The sequence below is a fragment of the Heloderma suspectum genome, chromosome 3 (assembly GCF_057233095.1).
Source record: "Heloderma suspectum isolate Gila_16-S chromosome 3, 16-S_ref, whole genome shotgun sequence".
In the NCBI taxonomy this organism is placed as follows: domain Eukaryota; kingdom Metazoa; phylum Chordata; class Lepidosauria; order Squamata; family Helodermatidae; genus Heloderma; species Heloderma suspectum.
The window spans coordinates 223,837,657-223,860,155 of NC_139460.1; the positions used below are offsets into that span (position 1 = coordinate 223,837,657).

General features: G+C 44.8%; 1 protein-coding gene across 4 annotated transcripts in view; it reads left to right on the forward strand.

Annotated features, from left to right (window-relative positions):
* ASAH2 (N-acylsphingosine amidohydrolase 2) overlaps positions 1–22,499 on the forward strand; it is a 77,180-nt gene that overhangs the window by 42,773 nt on the left and 11,908 nt on the right. For all 4 annotated transcript variants that reach the window (XM_084845786.1, XM_084845784.1, XM_084845785.1 and 1 more), the window contains 11 exons: positions 3,944–4,030; positions 5,215–5,319; positions 5,414–5,495; positions 6,521–6,636; positions 8,310–8,404; positions 9,636–9,675; positions 11,522–11,617; positions 13,352–13,447; positions 17,121–17,267; positions 19,775–19,834; positions 20,149–20,237. In XM_084845786.1, coding sequence (XP_084701912.1) covers positions 3,944–4,030; positions 5,215–5,319; positions 5,414–5,495; positions 6,521–6,636; positions 8,310–8,404; positions 9,636–9,675; positions 11,522–11,617; positions 13,352–13,447; positions 17,121–17,267; positions 19,775–19,834; positions 20,149–20,237 — 1,013 coding nt within the window. The remainder of the gene's footprint in view (positions 1–3,943; positions 4,031–5,214; positions 5,320–5,413; positions 5,496–6,520; positions 6,637–8,309; positions 8,405–9,635; positions 9,676–11,521; positions 11,618–13,351; positions 13,448–17,120; positions 17,268–19,774; positions 19,835–20,148; positions 20,238–22,499) is intronic.

A 22,499-nucleotide genomic window follows, 5' to 3' on the forward strand; every position in this document is an offset into this window, starting at 1 on the left:
GCGGGTGCGAGTCAAGGTCCCTCGTGATGATGCAGTCGCGACTTCTCAGCCATCCGTGGTTTTTGCCTGGAAAATGCGGAGTCATTTTGCTGCGATGTTTTTTGTTTGCTACGGGTTTCCCTGCACTTGTGAGCCATCTGTCTCTTCCCCAAACTGACTTCGCATTTTGCAGAGGGCGTGTTGTAGGAGTGCGTAGTGCCTGTGTCACTCTGTGATGCCCCTTCACTCCCCCTTCGCTTCGCAGCTGCGCAGTTACAGAGGCACAGAGGGGCGTTTTCATATTTAATCACACTTACATAATATTTGCAGCTTCATATCTTCGCAGTGGTCGCTTTTGGACTCAGTGCCCAAGGACTGGGGTGGTGGTCTTGGGGGAGGAACAGAATCACTCCAGGCACCATTTCAGAGCAGTCACGCTTGTTAGCGCGAACCATCGTGAGGGTCTCCAGCTAGGGAACTGACAGACTGATGGTGCAGAAATGAAGGCGCACAAAACACCCAATTGTTACCTTAAAAGGGTCAGAAAGACACAGCGGAGCCCCTCCAATACAAAACAGCCACTGAAGTGTCGCACCCCCACACTCGCAGGACTGCACAGCTGTGCATGTCAGTATAATGACAAAAAAGGGGGGCACGGCGAGTCTGTTAGGGAAGTGCGCAGTACATTGCAAGTGTATCGCAGGGCATGGTGATTCGAAGCCTCGTTGCTGCGCAGTTGCAATGGGGTGGGGGTCAAAGCGGTGCCATGTAGATGGCACCCAGGTTGTGCTGCCTTTGCTGATATCATTATCCAGTGGCTGCTTGGAGCTGTTCATGCCGGACGCAGAGCACCGCTGCATCACTTCAGAGCGCAGTACTGTACCTGGCAGCCTTCCAGCTGACTTCATGAATGAAGTCAGCTGCGATCAGGGCTGGCCCAGGACATTTTGCTGCCAGAGGCAAACAACCAGATGATGTTCCCTCCCATTCTGTTTACATAGCCAGATGAACTAGCAGTTGAATCTTCCTTCAACATTGACCATGGGACAGCATCTTCCACCAGCCTAAAGGCATCAGGCTCACTTAGGGGTTGCATGGCAGACCAAATGGCACATCACTCTCTCTGCCAGTGCCTTGCTCCCAACATCTGCCACCTGAGGTTACTGCCTCACTTTGCCTAATGGTAGGGCCGGTCCCAGCTGCGAAGCTTAATGTCATGCCAACTATCATATTACCAAATGACCCAGGATGATTGGTTGGTACGTATGGCCATAATCTAGGTCAACATAGCCCAGGTTTGTCAAGGAAAGGCCTTACGGGGCCAAAGCGGTGGTGGGTTAAAAGAGTTAATTTTATCTTGCATAGTTTTAGATGGTATTTTAGTGTTTTATGGTAGGAGAGAGTGGGATCCTGTAAGAAGATTTACAAGTCAGGCCACCTGGAGGGAGGAAGAGATGTGGGCATGCTAGGATCGGAGGTCGTAAAACAGCTTGGCCTGCCAAGAGGCCAGCACAGCTGGAGAGTGTGAAAGAACCCAGCTCATCCTCCCTGAGGGAAGGGACGGGGGATGAAAGAGTGAAGGACTGGGTTTGGAATAGGACAAAAAGAGACCAGCAGCCATTCTTCTTGGTCCTTTGGGTTCTATCTGGTCTGGGTAGAAGGTGTTGGAGCAGCGGCATTAACCAAGGATCCTTCTCGGAGGTGTGAGTAGACATGGGTTACATAGTCTTTTATTGTTTTAGTGTATTTTGGGTCTCTAAACGGGGAACTGATATTTGGGGAAATTCTAAATTGTACTTTGTCTTGCCTCTCTTCTTATTCCCTAACCCCTTACTTGTAAATAAATATCTGCTTCAAAATAAATATCTGCTTCTGGGGCTGTGAATCAAAGGGGGCTGATGGAGCCCAGAGATCTGGCTTCCTTTGCAAGGTTACAAGGTTGTAACCTATTTCATGAACTCAGGAGAGCATTGTCAGCCTCTGTCATCCCCAGAGGTACAAAAGCACTGAAAAGCAGGGTGCTGACCCACTCTTCTGTAGCTGTTGCCTGGATTTCTGTCACTGGAAGCTCCCCATTTCTCTTTGATACCAATGCTCCTCCTGCTTAACAGAATCAGGGTTGGACATTTGAAGTCACCCAGCCCAATTCCTTGCTCAATGCAGGATGCAACTTCAGCATCCCTGACAGGTGACCTCTGCTTAAAATACCTCCAGTGGAGGAGAGCCTGCCACCCCCTGAGGGAGTCTGTTCCACAGGGAACAGCACTGACCATTCGGTAGGGATGTACGAATCCCTTACCTGGCTCCGTGCAGGGGCATCTGCGGTGGGGGGGAGGCGCTCCGTCCCTCCACCCAGAATCCTCGACGGGGGGGGAGGCACTCCGTCCCTTCCCCCGGAATCCTGCCTGGCCGGCTCCGCTCCGCGGCCAAGCCGCAGAGCCGCTGGCCACCTCCGGCCGCCCGCAGCCAGACATCCAGCCACTGGGCAGTTTCTGCTCCCTTCGGTGCCCATGACGTTCACACTGTTTTGTTTGGAGCCACAATTTCCTTTGACCTGTTACCGTATTCATTTCCCCCAAATACCATAATATATAACTAGATTCCCATTCATGTGGTCTAATGTTTCGCTTTTGGGTACCATGGGTGTGGTGTACTCCTAACCCTGTCCTTATATGGCTGGTTTTGTATTTCCCTACTGGCCAATCACAGCTCTCAACGCCTCCATGGGATCTTCGGGCTGCTTCTAGCATCGGTACCTCACCTCCCGGTGTGTTTTCCCCGTAGTTCTCTCTCCTTCCCTAGCTAATATCTTTTTTCTATATATAACTTTATCCTCTTCGGATCTCCGAAGAATCAGAGAGTGTTGAGGGACGATCGCACTGTATCGGAACGTCGTTATGTTGAGGTTGTTAGAACAAAGAGGGAGGGAGGGACGGAGGGGAATTAGGAGAACAAGAAAGATGAGATTGCTCCTCTACCATGAACCACTCACTTTTAACGTGGTAAAGATTATCCGATTGAAAAGTATGAATCAAAGTTACACTTCTGAGGAAGTACTGAAACAGGGAAACGGAGTGACTGTGAATTATCACTTTTTAATATGATTAGATTAATGGCAATATTCTACTGGCTTTGTTGCGATTACATGCTAGGTGTAGATTGCCCTCTAGAGGAAAATTCCCCCGAATGTCTTATAGAAGTATATAAGTAAAAGTATATTTATACCAGTAGTTTCCACTCATTCCTATCTTTCTTGCACACAAGGCATGTGGTGAGAAATACTCTTTATTTACCTATTTAGCACTATCAGTGTGTCAGTCTCTCCGTGTGTGTGTGTGTGTGTGTGTGTGACTTTACATAGGATAAGAGGACAGGTTCCTGCCCCAGGGAGCTTACAATTTATAACTCAGTACAGTTATAAACAGAGGAAAAGGAGAGGAAAAGGAGAGGAAAAGGAGACAGGGGTAAATAGGGAAGGAATATGGGGCAGCAAGGGAGAAAGGGCAGAATCTTTTGAAAGAGCAGGAGGCCCTTGGATGGTGGGACGTGGAGCGGAAGGACCGAAAATCACAGGCAGGGATGTTTGGGGATATAAGAGTAGAGGGCTGGGCTGGGGCAAGGCGATGGAGAGATTTCAAGTGAAGGACAAGAAGCTTATTATACAGCATATTCATTATTGTTACTGTTTGAATATTACCATAGCCCAGACTTCCCCATCCTGGCACCATGCAGATGTGTTGGACCACAACTTTCCTAGCCTGCATGGGCAGTGACTGGGTGATGGGAGTTGTAGTCTGACAATGTGAGTAACGTTCTAGACAGGGCAGATTCGTGGAATTAGGAATTATATTTACAAGCTGCCTGCTTTGATAAAACTACTACAATGGCTTTTGCTTCTCTATACTGTGGTATAAAATGATATTCTAATTGCTTGTGACTTTCCCCTTTTAATTTGTTCTTCAAGGCCAAGGTGTGTATAGCTACAGGTCCTGGAAATGATATATTGGAGAGCACACAAATAATTGGGAGAAAGATCTACTTGAAAGCAAAGGTAGGCCTTATAACTGAGTCCATAGGAATGTATTCAAATTCTAGGATTCACTTTCATTGTAAACAAGTGTTTTTCTGAAAACTCAGTTTTCCTCTGTGATATTTTGAAAGTGTCCTCAATTTGTTTTATTTTTCAGTTGTAAATTAATATGTGCAAGTGTAATGCTTTAGGTTTTCTTTTTCAAGGGCACAGGACAAGTAACTATACATTCTACTCTTACTTTAACTTAATCTTAACTGTATAGGTACCTTATCCTATAGGTGACAGGTCATGACTTGCTCAAGACCATTCCAGTAAGCTTCACTGAAGAAAGACCGATTGCGTATTGTTGTTGTTTACAAAATATTGTCGATGATGCTAGTCTGCATCATTTTCAATGTAAATTATTTTGAACAAAATGAGTGATACCATAAGCCAATAACAAATCCTACTATGCAAGCTTTTAAAAGGCAAATATTCCTTACCTATTAATGGCCACTTCAATTATTATTGTTGTTGTTGTTGTTATTGTTATTATTATTATTGTGTTACGGATTCCCACTGCTGTTTCTATGGTGATTTGGGGGGTATATTTTAGAGGTTTCGATTATATATTTTGTTTTTTTAATGTTGGAAGTTGCCTTGCAAGGGCTTATCCTTAAAATGCAGCCGTAAGACATCTTAAATAAATAAATATTTAAGAAGGATACAGTCCAGAGGGAGACAACCTCCAGATGTTTTGAACTACAACTCCCATCAGCCCCAGCCAGTACGGCCAGTGGTCAAGAATTATAAGAGCTGTCATTCAAAACAGCTGGATGGTACCACACTGCTTACTGCTGATATATACCCAGCCTCAGTAGAAGCAGCTCCTTTCCAAAAGGTAGGAGGAGGTATCATTGTTCTAGCTTTTGTCTCTTCCAGTACTATATCTCATGTGGCTAATATTCTCAGTTCCCCCCTTCCAACCTGGTGGGGAAGACTAGCTGCATGAGAGATAACATTAGAAGAGAAAAGGGCCCCGCCAGTGTTGAAAACTCCAACTCTTTGCCAAAGGAATGACATGGTTGTGGCTCTCTCCATCTCAGGAGCAAAGGGACTGTGCTTCAGCTCTCCCCAACTGTCCCTGCCTGCGTAAACAGTTGGTGGGAGAAGCCCTTGGAGATATAAATGAGTTGGTTTTCAGATGACTCTTTGTATTTTAGGAACTATATATGACAGCCTCTGAAGAGATAAATGGCCCCATCAGTTCAGCTCACCAGTGGATGGACATGTCTAATACTACTGTACAGGTCAATGCTACGCATACGGTAAAGTATTGTCAGTGACACATTTTAGGCAGGAAATAATGATATAGTGGTATTTATAATGCATAACTCAACTTTTCATAATGCTTTTCCAAAGGGTAAAACATGTAAACCAGCCTTGGGGTACAGTTTTGCGGCAGGTACCATAGATGGCCCAGGAATGTTCAATTTCACCCAAGGCAAGTGGGGAAAAATACTTATAAATTATATTCATTATTATTACTATTTGTGTAGCATTTAAAATTCACTATTCACCTTAAAATACACTGTTGTTGAGTCTGATGTGTTGGATATCTTGTATTCTAATATTTGGGATGTGATTTTGCAGCTAATATTCATCCTTATCTCTACCAGTGTGGAAGCAACTTCGTTTTCTTCTACAAACATCTGGCAATCCATTTTTTGGCATTTATACCATGCCTGTGTTAAACCATACTCAAGAGGTGGCTATTAAACTGCAAATTATCACATCTTAGAAGTTTAGCTCTATATTAAAGTGTAATTGATTAACTAAGGGCGCAATCCAATGGGTTGCACCCTGGACTCAGAGGCTTACAGTCATCCTATGCAGGGTGGGAAGAGCAGTAGAGGCGATTTCCCCCTCCAATGGCTTTCTGCCCTGCACTTTTCACTAGACAGGCTTTTTTGCTCTTCTAGGTGGGGCATTTCGGAGGGGGAGGGAAGGAGGCAACTCATGTCTCATAACTCATTTCCTGGCCTCTCCAGTCTCCTCCCCTCCCTGCATGGTTCTTTCCACGCTGGCTGAGGGGTGAGTGGGAGGGGGTGGAGCTCCGACTCCTAGCTCTGAGGTCGGAGCAGGGAATCCAAACTGTCCCATGGCCCCTCAGACGCTCCCTAATTAGCTCTAACTCTTAAACTGGTGGATGGCAACAATTAACAGCCTTGCTGAGTTTAAACATTAGTACTCAGCAACAATATAAACCAGTGGTTATCACGAAACATTTTCCAGGGAAAACATAAGGGAGTTGGCAGCTAGTTAGATGGGTTTTTTTGTTCAAAGCAATAGAACTGAAACCATATATTCGATGAACTCTTTTTGAAAATTCTAGGTTATGCAAATTGCTCGTTTTAAAAATGTGCTCATACTAGAATTAGTTAGACATTCTCCTCTTCTACATTATATATTTCTTCAAAAATGTAAAGAAGGATGGGAAATGTTCTATCAACGCCTCTCGGTTGACAGGTACACTAGAAGGCAATCCGTTCTGGGACGCGGTCCGTGATAGCTTACTTGTTGAGCCATCCAATGAAACAGAAGAATGCCACAGGCCTAAGCCCATCCTTATTCCCACAGGAGAGGTATGGAATGTTAGATCTTGCGACCAGGAACACATTCATTTCAAATCTGGGTGGGTTCCAGCCAATGGCCACTGATTAGTCAGTACTTCCTCCAGCCAGGAAGTGCTCAGTGCACTTCTGCTGCTGGAGAGGCATTCCCAGGGGTGCAGCATTTACCCAGCTTTGGTTCCTTTGGCAGGAGGACACCGGAGGCTTGTTGGCATTTTGTAATATTTGAGTATTTACAAGTATGCAGGCTGTGCACAGATGGTAGTGCAGCTCAGCATGCCAACAGGCCGTCAAATCCATCGCCCCACATCAGTTCTCTAGAGAGAGGGGCCAACACTCCAAAGTGCTGTCAGCTTACAAAGCCCAAAACTAGCTCAGCCCTGCTGCCTCTCCCCCCAGACTGCAGCTTCTGTTGTTTTCTTAGCACACGCCGATCTCAGTTACCACATCCTTAGCTGCAAGGGGGAGAGGGGGAGGAGAAGGGTAATTTCAAGGCAGACAAGTCAGTCTTGTATACTGTTTAAATTGATCTTATATGTACACCACCCTGAGATCTTAATGATATGGGGGGGATACAAATGTTTTAAACAAACAAACGTAAATTTCATGGCAGAGCAGTAAAGCGGAAGGGGAAACGGTGCAAATTTCATAACTGCAGACTTTCAAATGTAAGCACTTGCACAAGATCGAAAAATAATAATATTGAAAACATGTTCAGGACACTCTCCAGTGTCCTTTCTTCCCAGTTTTTAGAGCATGAGCCAGAGGGCACTGAAAAGGGATGAGGGAGGATGGCGGCGACATTAGTGAGATCGTGAGGAGCGGCAGAGTTTTTTGCTGCTCTTGTCAAGTACCAACAACCAATGATGAAGGCAGGCTGCTGAGTTAGGATGTCGCAGCAAGCCACCCTGAAAACAACCCAACAACAAGCCATAGGTTCTCAGAGTGGCTTGTTTGTGAAAAATAAGCCACCTTGCAGAAACCGCACTGGGTTCGGATGTCACAACAACCCATGGTGAGTTGTTGTGTCATGCCAACCAGGTCACTATCTAAACACGCATAGGATTGCATCCTAAAGGTCTTCTTAACTCTTCTCCCTGCCCACCAATAGTTCTGCCATAGGAACAACCACGGGCAGGAAGGAAACAGAGACTTGTGTAGCATCCTGGGTTCAGGGTTCATATTTAATCACGCTTCTGTAAGTAAGGAGTTTGGTACTTGGCAAACATCCTAGCAATTGGCACAGAATACTGGGAAGCTGAGCTATCATTTTTACTAAACCCAAACAAATGTTTTCATTGATATAATTGAATGCAGGCAGAGCATATTTGTAAGACTGTAGGGTTCATCACATGGGCGTTTTTTTGCCCTTAAACCAGATGTGAGCAATTTGTGGGTCTCTGAATGTTTTTGCCTACAACTCCCATGATCCCTCACTGTTGGCCGTGCTGACTAGGGCTGCTGGGAGCAGACCAAAACATCTGGAAGGCCACAAGTTGCCCACCCCTGCTTTAGATGATGATATGCCATCTCCTCATATACCCTCTCATCGTTTTTCCCTACTCAGTCACAAGCCCCTCGAGCAACGTTGGCGGGGAAGAGTTTGGCTGTGTTGTTGATGTTAACGTGGGTAATGGCCAAATAAAACTAACACAAGGTTCCACTTCTTTCCTGAATCTTGTAAGCTTTCAAAACCTTTCCCTTGGCATCCACACCTAATTGATGTCCAAATAGTTACCATTGGATCTGCGGTGATAGTGGCTCTTCCGGGAGAGTTTACGTATGTATTCCTATTCTGTGTTTATAGCATGGTTAATGTACATCCATGGGTTTCTGTGGTGCGCTCAGAAGCAGGATAAAGTTTATACACTAATTTATGGAAAACAGCTTGCTCTGGAAAACGTTTTGGAGTGAAATGAGGAACAACTGGAACGATGGCAAAGTAAAATAGGCAATGCTGCACTAATATATTGTCAGGTCAACAAGGGAAAATCCAGGCCCTCTTTGACTTTACAGTACAGTGAGAACAAAATGGCTCCAATCCAACAAATGTTAGTCATGACTAAGGCTACAATCCTATACGCACTATCTGGGAGTAAAGGTAAAGGTAAAGGTGTCCCCAACCAGTCGTGTCCGACTCTAAGGTGCGGTGCTCATCCCCGTTTCTAAGCCGAAGAGCCAGCACTGTCCGAAGACGCTTCCGTGGTCATGTGGCCGGCATGACTGAACACCGAGGTGCATGGAACGCTGTTACCTTTCCCGCCGAGGCGGTACCTATTTATCTACTTGCAATTTCTTGCTTTCGAACTGCTAGGTTGGCAGGAGCTGGGACTGAAGACAGGAGCTCACTCCGTCATGCAGCACTCGCGTCTCGAACTGCTGACCTGCCGACCTTCCAGTCTGCAGTTCAGCGTCTTAACCACTAAGCCACCGCGGCCCTATATCTGGGAGTAAGCCCCATTGAATTCAATGGGACTTGAGTAGGCATGTATAGGGTTGCACTGCAAGTCCCACTGAAAGCAATGGGACTCAAGCCAGTCATGACTAACTTGTTCTAGTAGTTTCAGTAGGATTTTGCTGGATTGGAAAGAGTATATTATAATTCTTATTCTACTCTTTTCCGCAAGATGAGAGCTGTCAATGACCTTCTTTGAACTTCCCCTAAATCAGGCGTGGGCAACATTTTTCAGGTGGAGGGCACATTGGTGACTGGGGATCCCTTCGGGGCCACATAGGTGTGTGGTGCTGGTCGTGGGTGGGGTGGTGGTGGGTGGAGCCAGGACAGGTGAGGCCACACATATTCACCCCTCCTTCTTCTCTCATTCACAGGCAGCTGTCATACACATAGACACCTCTCTCGCTTGCTCGCTGTCTGACACACACACGCATGCACACACACACTTGTTCTGAACGAATGACCCACAAACCTTCAATGTGCTTTGATAACTTTCTGCATGTATTGCTCTATGGAAGTGTATGGAAACTGATATCACTACTTTCATGTCTCTCAGGACAATGTCTGGACGGAGAGTACGTGCAGCTGTTAAAAGTGTAAGTAAGGAGGTTCAGAATTTAGTGGGAATGATGGGCCTTATGATCCATAAGGGCAGTTCTCCTCCTTCGCATTTCTCAGTTTCTCTTTGAACTAAGTGACCAATATATCAGGCCAACAAAGCTAGTTTGGGTGATACCTTCCTTCTAATATACCTGCCTCATGCACTGCCCACATGCCCGGACCACAACTCACTGCCATAATCCTCCCATTCAAATCTAGGGATGGGGGAGAAATTTGTTTTGCACTTTCAAACCACTATGCAAATCAAAACTCAGTTACCCTTTAAAATTTTCACTTTTCTGAATTTTGCCATGGAGTTCTCCAATCAAAAAAGGTGCATATTAGAGAAAAGAATAATCAAATATGCATTATATTAGAAAAATTGCTTGCCCAAGATGTGTATATTAGGCAAAATGCATACAAAAATGTATGTTTTAGAAATGTATTAGAAATTAGAAACATCAAAAAATCTCAGTTTGAGATGAACCAAATTTAAGATTGGAAAGATGATAAACTGAGAGAAACTTAAATTGACAGATTAATCCATTCCTATTCAAATCATACACATCACAAAACACATATCTCACATGAAAGCACACCTGTATTACACACACACACACACACACACACACAGTTCCATAGCAATTATTCTTAGTTCCAGAGAAATAGTCTGTGGCTAGTCACCTCTCTATTAGCAATCAGAGCTTCTAAAAAGCAGATATCCAAGGGGTACATGGAGAAGGGGCTGAGCTGTGTGGTTTATCTATTACACAGCAATAGCTCTTGCTGTCCAGCTGTGTAGTGCTCTTTGTCCAACTCTCCCCCTGTCTGCCTTACAGGAGGTTTAGCCCCTATATCTGGCTCTTCCAGTTCAGTTATTTACCATCTCCTGGCAGAAGAGGACCAAATTTGGGGGAATGAGTGATGGCGGAACTCTTAAGCCACTGCTCCTGCCTGCCTTCTTACGTTCAGCTCAGTTTGGATGCAGCCCATTCAGATACTTCAAGCTCCAGGATGGACCCACCTGGCTTGGCCGGGCCACCCCTTAATGAAGTGTCTAGCAGCCCATACACGTCTCTGAGCAGTAGCGGTAGCCTCAATCCTAGTTGCTCTTGGGTAGGGTAGACCTACATTTGACCATATGAGAGAGAGAAGCTGCCTCCTGGAACCTACTTGGTCCTGAAGGTCTAAAGCCATCAGGTTCATAACTGACTCTGCCATGTATTAGGGATAAGGAAGTAATAACAGGACAAGATCAGCGCAAAAGTGGCATCTATATCTATATCTAGATACATATAGATATAGATATATAAAAAGCGTGCTGAGGCCTCATCTGGTTTTTATGATAAACACAGAAGGGGACTGCCTCTCCCATACCAAATTGCCCATCCACTGAGATCGTCACGTGAGGCACCCCTGCTGCTTGAGGTATGGTGGTGGCGGGAGACCAGAGAGAGAGAGCGCCTTTTCAGTGGTGGCCTCTGTCCTCTGGAATGCTGTCCCCAGGGAGGCCCGCCTGGTGCCTATATTATTATCATTTAGGCACCAGGTCAAAATGTTTCACTCTTCCCAGGTGTTTCAGAACTGCAAATAATTGTAGTATTGGGGAGTTAATTTTAATGTTTTTGTTTTAGCTTTGTTTTAGTTTTGTATATTCTGTCTTTTCATTATATTTCGTTATATATTTTATCTATATTGTTAGCCATTGTAGGAAAATAAAAGGCACAGAATATAAATTATATATAAAAACAAGCGAATGAATAATTACTATACCTGCACTCTGAATTGGGAATGGTTCTTCCACTCAATGCTGATTTACTGACCAGTGCACCTTTTTTTTAGGAATTTGAAACTCATGGGAAACTGGGAATGAATATTATACTTTCAGGAATGTGCAATGTTTATACCCATTATATAACTACTTATGAAGAATATCAGGTAAATACACTGGCGACACTCTAAGACAAAACTTTTTTTTAATGTTCAGCCAGCTTTCATTAGGGTCACAAACTAACCCTAACCTTAAAAAAAAATGTTTCTCAAAATCTAAAATTTTGAATTAACTGCTCCCAGGAATGAATGTGGAGAGATTTGGTAGACTAATATGTAGTGTGTGATACCATCACAATTTTTCTACATCCTAGTAGTCCAGGAGTGGGCAGAAGGTAAACGTGGATCTGCTGGTAGATCTCTGGATGATATGCAGTAATTTGGCAAGGACTGCTGACTCCTAATTATTTAATTCGTCAATGGTTCCTCATCAAGCTGGATGGAGATATTGAGTGGGGTGCCTCAGGTTTCTGTCCTGGGCCCTGTACTCTTCAACATTTTTATTAATGACTTGGAGGAAGGCATGGGGGGAATGCTTATCAAATTTGCAAATGACACAGAATTGGGTGGGATAGCTAATACCTTAGAAGACAGAAACAAAATTCAAAATGATCTTGATAGTTAGAAAACTGGGCAGAAAACAACAGAATGAAATTTAACAGAGACAAGTACAAAGTTCTTCATTTAGGAAAAAGAAAACACATGCCCAGGTATAAGATGGGGGATGCCTGGCTTGGCAACTGTATGTGTGAAAAGGAACTTGGAGCTGCAGTCTGTCACAAGCTGAATATGAGTCAGCAGTGTGATGTGGCTGCAACAGAGGCAAATGCAATTTTAGGTTGCATCAATAGAACTACAGTTTCTAAACCACTAGAAGTAAGAGATCCACTCTACTCTGTACTGATTAGACTTCACCTTGAACATTGTGTCCAGTTCTGGACACCACATTTTAAGAAGGATTCAGATACATTGGAATGAGTTCAGAGAAGGTCAACAAAGGGTGCAATCTTATGCATATTTAGACAGAAAAGAGTCCTTCAACTCCCAGAATTCCCAAGCCAGTATGGCTGGTTGGGCACTTCTGGGAGCTGTAGCGCTTTTTTCTGTTTCAGCATGCATAAGATTGTGCCCAAAGATGATCAGGGCAATAGAAACTAAATCCTATGAAGATAGATTGAAGGAACCTCATATATTTAGCCTTGAGAAGAGAAGGCTGAGCGGTGGGGGATATGATAGCACTGTTCATGTACCTAAAGTGTTGTCCCACAGAAAAGGGACACAACCTGTTCTCTATCATCCAAGACTGTAGGGCATGAAATAATGGGCTTAAGTTACAGGAAAATCTTCCTAACTGTCAGAGCGGTCAGACCTTGGATCCAACCGCCCAGGGAGGTGGTGGGCTCTCCGAGGCTGGAGGTATTCTAGCAAAGACTAGGCAGCCATCTGTCCGGGGTGCTTTAAACTGGATTCCTGCACTGAGCAGGGGGGTGGACTCTATGGCCTAGTTGGCCCCTTCCAACTCCATGAGTCTATGAACTTTAGGAAAAACTGTCGCTCCCCTCCTGCCCTAAATTATACTGCTGAAATTAAGAAAGCTTGGATTAACCAGGAGTGTGTGTATGTGTGTGTGTGAGGACTGTGAGCTCCATTCAGTTCTGATCCCCAAAACAAATTCCTGGGCTCAGAATTCTTTAATCCTAAATGTTTGACTTTTGCACCAGACTCCGGTTGGTGGGTCTAAGGGTTGAAACAAGCAGACCCTGCTTAAGTCTGCCTCCCGCTGTGTTTGTTGGGACCATGAAATGTTGAGGAATTCAAATGTCTTCCTATCTCACTTCATAGGTTCAAAGATATGAGGCAGCCTCCACCATTTTTGGACCACACACTCTCTCTGCTTATATCCAGTCATTCCGAGGTCTGGCCAAGGCTATTGCTACGGTAATGGAAAAAAAAAAAAAAAGCTGTATCGATGCATAGATGTATAGATAAGCGGGGTCCAGAGCAGATCTCTGATTCTCTTTATTTAAATGGGAATAAAAATGTAGGCACATCCAACACCATTTTATAAGCCGGCTTAAAGGCCTTAAGTTCCCTTGTGGAAAGGCAGTATAAAAGTGGAATTGTTCTTACTCTTGAACTGACGCTATAGTAAAAATGCTCATTAGCAAAATGCCCATCATGACATTGGACTGTGAGTTGCAGAGTGGTGGTGGGAGATGACTTGCCTCTTGCAAGGGCCCCTGGGGGGATGGACACCTTCCCCCGTGAGGCCCATGCCACTCAGGCTTAGTTCTCCCTTGAGTTCTACACTGGTGTCTGAACTGTGCCAGCTCAGACTGTTGATGAGTGCTCTCCTGGCAGGTTTTAAGCCTCACCCCCAGGAGTGTCCCCAAGCAAATACCTTTCTCCAGAAGTGGCAGATGAAACAGTTTGCTAATAAGAACCGCCATGGGGAAATCGAGGAAGGAGGAGAATTCCTACTGTGTCTGGAAGCGCCGGGAGCCACTGGTAGAGGCTGGGGGTGCCTCAGCCAGCAATGCTCAAGCATGCATTTGCAGATGGGAAGACACCATCGCTGATACCAGGGTGGTCGAGGTGCTCTCGCTTTGAGGGGAGTCCAGGAACCACAGGACCATCCTTGGGACGTGTGGTGCTGCAGATGCAGTGTTACGGTAGCCATTCCTGCATCTACTGTATAAATAGTTCATCATTTATTTTCATATTAAAAACTCTATGGAAGTACCAACGGAAACACTACATCACTCGCTGAGAAGAATAGAAGCAGGCATGCCAACATTTGACGGGATGGCAGCCTCCCCTCCCAGTCCTGCAGCTAGTTGCTAGGAAGACACTTGTGCGTGGTATCGCTAAGGCGCTGGCTGCACTCAGTATAGCAGCAGTTCAGCCTGGCCCAGGAAGGCAGCAGTTCCCCAGAGGTATGCCGGACAGGCCTGCATGACCTTCCCTATTTTCTTCAGTGTGAAACCACATCATACCTCATTTCTTCAGCTTTCTTCTTGCATTTCCCCCCTTTCATGTTTGCCTTGTACAGAATAATTTGCACAAGTTATTTGAGTAAAGTAAGTGGGTGACATCTGATTTTGTGAAGCAGAAGGTACACTTGAACAACATCTCTCTCCCTTTCCCCCTCCTCCCTGCAGCCACCTGTACCACCTCCTGCCCCCCAACCCTCCCCCTACCAAATTGTGGGCTGAGTCTTCTGGAGCTGCAATGGGACGGCAAAATAGCTTAAAATCCTCGCACAAGCAGAGCAAGTTTCCTCCACCTGTAAGACTTTGGCCAACACCCCCTTCCCACTGCAATCCTGTAAGCCACAGCTATGGTGTTCTATAGGTCATCCTGATCCTTTTCAGCCCTTTTCAGGCAGCTTCAGAGAGGAGAAGGGTGAGCTGAATGGTGTGAGCTGCCCTCCACTTGCACAGTATTGGATATCACCCAGTATCTAGACTCTGTAAACCCCCAGTAAACTGCTTTGTCCAACCTATTTGACGACGATGGCAACAACAAATGTTCTAATTTTCAGCCCTGGGAGAAAGTAGTTATTCATCCTTTTTACTAAACTGTAGTTAACTAGTAGTTGAAACTACTTTTGAGCTGGTATCAAGGAGCTGTAGTTTAACTACTTTTAAAGCAGTTATTTGAGAAGGAATTTCCATATACTGAGTCCAAGATTGGGTCTATCTAGCCCAGTTGTCTCTTGTTTGACTAGTAGCAGCTCTCCAAGAACATAAGAGCCAGACTGGATCAGACCAAAGGGCCAGTGCAACATTCTTTCCCCCAGTGATCAGCCAGATGCCCATGGAAAACCCACAAGCGGGACATGAGTGCAGTGGCACCCTCCTGCCCATGTTCCCCAGCAACTGGTGTACACAGGCATGCTGCCCCTAATGCTGGAGGTAGCATATAACCATAGGATTCATTAGCTTTCTCCTCCATGAATTTGTCTAATCCCCTCTTAAAGCCAACCAAGTTGGCGGCCATCATTAGATCTTTTGGAAGCATATTGTGTGAAGAAGAACTTCCTTTTATATGTCCTGCATCTCCCACCATTCAGCTTCATTGGATAATCCCAGGTTCTGGTCTAGTCAAAGGCAGGAGCCATCCTAGTGCTGCCGATGCCAGAAAATGAGCCTGAAACTTTCTACATGCAAAGCATTCTTTATACTAGTAGCAAACGTAATTATCTGAATGGGGATCCTTCTGTAGTTAAATAGCACCATTTGTGCACAAGAGAAAAGTATCTGCAGGGTCTGGGAAACCCAAATATTTGCCGAAGTGTAAAAAAAATCTTTAGGGGAAAAAAACCCTAAAGGGAGACCCTCCCCACAAAAAAACGGCCCAAATAAGAATTGAGCATGTTCAGTTGACATTGAATGTTGGCTAACTGTTCAAGGGGCTGAGAAATGGAAGGGGGGCAAGGGTGATGGAATGGAGTATCCTGGAAGGGGACATGGCTGGCTGGAACCATGAACAGAAGTACTTCACACTGCAACATTCTGTTACAGGTCCAGAGCCAGCCCACCCATGGAGCAGGGTGAAGTGCTCACATTAGGTGGCAGAGTGGGAGAAGTGTTAAATTGCACTGCTCCCCCCCACCACCACCACTGCCCTGCCTCCTCCAGTGGGTGCTCTGGAGAGCCCTGCCAGCTACTGTCCTGCTGTGACAATTGTCACAGTGAGAGAGTGATTGGCGGGGCTCTCTGCCTACGTTCTGTTTCCATCATCAAGAGCTATGCAGCTGGAAGAAGTGGCTGTGGGGCTCTGTATTACCCCAGCCATGGGCGCTGAACTCTTAGGTCAGAAGTACCAAGATAGTGATAAATCAGACTCAAAGGTTTACTTACAAGGAGTACTTTATTGGGTAACTTACAGCACACAGGTGTACCCAATGGTTGGATCAGACAGCTTCTCTGAACCCCGAGCCATGGGGTCAAATGGGTTTAATACAGTACAGGTTAGCAATAAGCAGCATAACAGCTGCAAGCGTCCCCTAGTGGGCATTCCCAGCATGGACTAACAGCACTAGGTTCTCAGCACAGCCACCTGTAGCTTTAAGGTAAGCAAACTCTGCTTCTCAGGCACATCAGTGATAAGATATTCTCGTTAGCGAGGAATGTTCTTGGAACTGCTTCTCACCCTTTTGACTCGTCTGGCTACATCAGGAGGCTGGTTAAGGGAAAACAGCAGCCTTCTGACCAAAGGCAGAGAGCATTCTGGATCTAAGCCACTCTAAAACTACCAACAGCTTGGTTCAGGCCTGGGGCCTTACAGGCTCACAAGACCCAGGCAGCTGCATCTTCTGGCCATGCGGTTCTCCAAGAGTTGACACAGTGGTAGTGGCAATGGCTAGGGGGACATGGGGAGGGGGAGGGGGGCACAATGTGGCGGGAAGGGGCATGATGTGGCACGATGTGGTAGCACATGTTCTTTCCCACTTCAGGTGGCGAGACAGCTTGCACCGGGGCTGTACAGGTCCCCCTTTTTCTGTTCTTCCACTGAGCTGTTGTCCCTCTGCCTTATCCATTACTGTATTCCATGGTTAAGATGAAATCCAGAGTTTTCATTTCAAAGCAAATTACTTTCATTTCAGGATACTACTCAGGACTTACCAGACAGTCCGAAGCCAATTCTGTTTAATATAACAAACCTGAGCTTTTTGCTTCCTGTTGCTGACACAAAGCCACTTGGTCATAAGTACGGAGATGTGCTACAAGATGTGCGGCCAAAGTATCGAGTGGTACGTATACCTTTTTGTTTGTTAAAAAGCCCCACTTCTTTCTTCTTTCATACTACTTTGAATAGGGAATTTATTCAGTTTCTTCACACATCCTATATTCCAGAGGTGGGCAGCTTGGAGAGGTCTGGGGGCCACTTTTGCCCTCCTGTGCTCCCCCACCCCCGTGGGCCGCACTACAGGCATAAGGGCTTCCATGTGGCCCATGGACTGTGTGTTACCCAACCCTGCTGTTTTCTAATAGCAAACTCATTCTTCAAGTGCTGCATCTTCCCTAGCTAAAAAGAAGGTGGTATTGGCAGGTTTGGGGGGAACCCCAAGGTTTGTGGAAGTACAAAAAATCTTTAGAAAAAATCCTAAGGGGGGAAAAACCCCAGTCAATCGAGGACTGAGCATGCTCAGTGGGCATGGACAAATGACTGTTGGTGGAGGGGGGGGGTAAGCAGAATGGAATGGAGTATTCTGGAAGAGGGTATGACTGACAGGCTGGAACCCTGAACAGGAGCACTTCGCACTGCAACATTTTTGCTGCATGTGTAATGAATTTTGGATTAAGCACGAAACCCAATTGTGACTTCAGCTGAACCCATCCTTAAGTGTGAACACAAAATGAACTAATTATTATGAGCAGGACCCAAAAAAGCAAAAAAAGAAAAGAAAAAATCAGGAATATTGACTTTTATCTTGAATTTAAATCTCTTGGAAAATCAGCATTCTTTGTTTCTAATGCAATAACAACTATTTTATATTACATTTATTTATCTGCATTTGTATTTATGTATGAAATATTTGTGTTCCACTTCCTATATAAAATACCCAAGACTACCACCTTATCTTCTTTTTAATTTGAAATTCACAGCCACAATAACTCATTGAACAAAGAACAGGAGAATATAGACTCAACCTTATTTGTGTTGAAATCATTTGTCCTAATATTTGAAAATAAAACTACATTGGTAACACAGATCTAGGCAGCCGGGTATATATTGCATTTAATTGTTAAGGGAACAATGCTATGAATGTTTACACTGAAAATCCTACATCCCCCAGCATTGCCCAGCCATCATGGCTGGCTTCAGCATGCTGAGAATTGTAGGACTTTTTTCTGTTTAAACATGCATAGGATTGTGTCCTAAATTATAGAATCATCTGCCTGGAACATGTATAGGAGTAAAGAATTTCACTGGGTCCACGGCAGAGAAATGTAATTGATGAACAGTATCAGGTAATTCTTTTCTGATGCCTCAGTGTTGACCATTGGTGTCCATCATGGAATTAGCACCTGCAGTTTCATAAGCTTTTATGAACCAAAACCTTGTCTTGGAAATATACCCTTAGTCTGAAACCCACATGGTTCTGAGATCCAGCTATTCATCTACAGCCACCTTCTCCAACCTGGTGTCCTCCAGATGTGTTGGACTACAACCCCCATCAATGGGCATGTCAGCTGGGACATTGTAGTCTAACACATCTGGAGGACACCAGGTTGGGGAAGACTCATCTACAGCATAGAGGTTCCCCACCCCGCCAGGACAAGGATCCAGTCAGGAAGTAAGAGCAAAGTTGACAGGGCCAGAGATAGGGTACTAAGACACCCATCATGAGCAACTTTAGTTGCTTCATTAAAAGCGAGTAGCCCAGTGAGACTAGAGACGAGGCAAATTCTGATATGAATATGGACACCATTCCGAGTCCACTCAGAGTAGAGCCTTCAGTGTACTCTCTCTCTCTCTCTCTCCCCCCCCCCCTCTCTGGAACTCCCTGCCTGTTGTTATCAGGCAGGCACCAATATCGTTTTGTTTTGGGAACCTGCTGAAGACATTTGTATTTAAACAAGGCTTCCCCAATTGATCAGCCATGATTTTATTGCTATAATCTGATTTTTTAAGATTTTAATTTCATACTTTGATTCTGTTTCCTTCTTTTACTGTTTGCCGTTCTGGAATCCTGTTGGATGTGGAGTGATGTATATGATTTGTAAATAAATAAATAATAAAGATCAGATGTCTGACTCCCCACACATATGAAATCCATTCCAATTCGCTAAACCCATTGATCTAAAATTGGATCCATGCTGGGTTCTGCCATTGCCTTTCCACAGCAACTGGGTTTCTTCACTCCATCACTACCTAATTTGTGCAAATTATCTAAGTTGAGGAAGGAATGGTTCCTTTCCATGCTGGAACCCTGAATATTGCTGTGCCTATTTGCTGTAGCACTAGAATGCTTCTAGTACTCCAATGCTCAGCATCCTTCCCACTCCCTTAAAAAAATAACCCCCCTCTTCAAAGCTATTACACAGTAGAATATGCACAGACCCTTACATTTGTACAGTGATCCCACTACTAATCCAGGAGTGGAACTAGAACCACCACAGCACTCGGGGGAGGTCGCTTGAGGAGAACAAACAGTAATTTGAGGAGGTTGAGCAGGAGCAATACCTGGAGGCTTATATTCGTGTATGCAATATATAGTTCATTTTCTCATAACAAACTCTCTTTCTCGCCTAGGGAGAGGTTGCCAATGTGCATTTTATTGGTGCAAATCCAAGGAATTCTGCAGAAAATATGGTAAGAATCTTAAAACACAGGTTTTCATGGTGGTTTGGGTCCACTGATGGTTTCTTTCCTGGATTTACCTGTGGAGGTCTGGAGTGCAAGAAAACTGAGCAATGAGGGTAGACAAGAGGAGACGAAGGAGAAGGAGTCGGGCTGGGAGTGATAAAAGCAAATCATTTAAAAACAGCTCAAACCGCTCATCCTCAGCGGATTGCTGGGCAGAGTCAGTCTGATCAAACGCATCTTAAATCCACAGTTGTCAGTCTTTGGGTCACTGTTTTACATTTTTCTATTTAGTTTCTGACTAATTGCGGCATGTTTTTCAGACTACGTTCACTTTCCTGACGGTAGAGAAATATGACAATACTTCCAAAAGTTGGCAAGTGGTGAATGATGATGCCTCATGGGATACCAAGTGAGTAATTCTACCAAGACTTCGCATATTTGGGAAAAAAAACAAAACCCTCAGATCTGGCAGGCTTAGCCTTTCCTCTGAAGAGCTGCACATTGAGGATGCTTCAGATTTGGGGGTGTTCCTAGTGCTACCAATGAGAAGGCTTTGTAGAAGCATTCCATTTTTTTCTCCTTAATAGACTTTCTGAGGTAAGAAAAAAGACAAAAGTTGTGGTAGGAAAACATGGAAGGGTCATAAGTGGAAAATGCGTCATCTGGATCCTGCCTGCCCCCGATAAAATTCCATGGATGAGGCGAAGCAATAGCATGATAAAACCTTCATCTGGAAGAACCCCTGAGGCTAAACTGCGCATGTCACTAAACACATTACCTGCAGTTGCATGGATTTTTTTAAAAACTGCAAATAGCAGCTGTTGCAGTCCTAATCAGGATCAGGGCCATCGCATGCAGGGAAATGGGTTTAACCCTTTTTTTCTGTGCCAAGGCCCTGACAAAAACCTTCCCCTGTCCCCAAAGCTACTAGTTGGCCTAGGAGTTCCCATTGGTCATCAACAGGAGTTTCCCTCCCATGTCAAATAGCACGGAAATCAGTGGTTTTTGTCAGGGCCACACCATTAGAGGAAAACCATTTTAAACACTTCCCCAGTGGTATGATCCCACATGATGTTCGTCCCTATTAGTGCACCTGTACAATGGCATCCACCTATACATCAACACAGAAATTCTGTGGATGCTTTGAGAACACACTATTGGTAATTGGGGCAGAGCAAACAGAATGCATTATCACACAAAAAGCAAAAGGTAGCCATGTTGGCCCATAAGAAAAATGTCAAAATCTTTATTAGAGCAACACTTTTATTAGGCCAACCAAAAGGTCACAAAGTAAGTGCACAAGCTTTTCAGTTCTCCAGAACTCTTGATCAGGCAAGATGTGGTGGTGGAGGGAAAAGGCTGGCTGATGTTGAAGCCACGGAGTCCACATTTGGTCACAGTCTTAAGATGGAATGTGAGAGGAAGCAACAGGCATTTAAATTAGGCTCTGCTATGGGAGTGGGCAACGTGTGGCCCTCCAGAAGTTTTGACCTACAACTCCCATCAGCCCTAACCAGCATAGCCAATAGTGAGGGATCATGAGAGTTCTAAGTCAAAACATCTAGCAGGCCACACTGATCTAGCACGCCCGCACCCACACATGGGCCATCCCTGATCTACTAAGTGATATGCAGGCTTCTGGTTGCAACTAGGACTATCCCTAGGACTGCTGAGACGATCTGAGAAACAGCTGGATTTCATATTTTCCAAAATGGGGAACTCAACCACCGATTGTTTCTTCCTCCTAACATCCTGGATGAGGATGACAGGAGTCGTAGTCCAACACCCCTTGAGCTCATCAGGTTGGGAGAAGGCTGATGTATACTCTGCTCCGACTCTTTCAGTTCATTCCTGTCCCTGTGTTGCTACTAGCTTTATTCATATCTCTCTACAAACTTTTAGCCTGCTTCTTACATCTAGTCCTCCAAACAATCACAGAGTGCAAGGTGGAACTTCCTTAGTGACTTTGTGATCCTTGGAGACTGCAGAGTGTGTTCTCAGGAAATTCTGTATCCGTAAACATAACGTCTGTAGTTAAACCACAGGTTTAATACAACATCTGAATAAGCTGCTCCACCATCAGTGATGATGTCACTTGAATACAATGGGCAACTTTGCTATATGGGGTAGACATAGTGCCTGGCACCACTAATTGTCTGTCTGTGGTCTTCTGCAGAGCTTCCCAGCTGTAATTTGTCCTGAGTGGGTAAGCCTGCACTTGCTGTTGTGGTGTTAAAAATGGTCAGTGATGCAACCTCAGTCCATCTGGCCACTTTGAGGGCCATGGGGTGGAAATTGGGGTAAAAACGTAAATATAAATAAATAGTCAACCAGTTGGCACATAGTATATTATTTTGCCATTCACCTACACATATTATGGCTGTAAAGGCCTCAATCACAAATCTGACGGTTTGTTGCTAGTAATAGCGGGCTCATCTTCATCTCAACTAGGCACAGAAAGTAAACACTGTAGAACATGCATTTTGCAATAAAGCTCTTGGCAAGACCAAATGCCAAACTGAGCATTCCATAGTCATTAGCTCTTCTACATGCAGTAAAGAATATATGTTGGACAAAAGAAGGATCACTTGTAAGCTTATTTGTCATTCCTTTCCTCAACACATGGGACCACAAACCAGGCGTGCTCCTTCCTCCCATACTGCATAGTTTC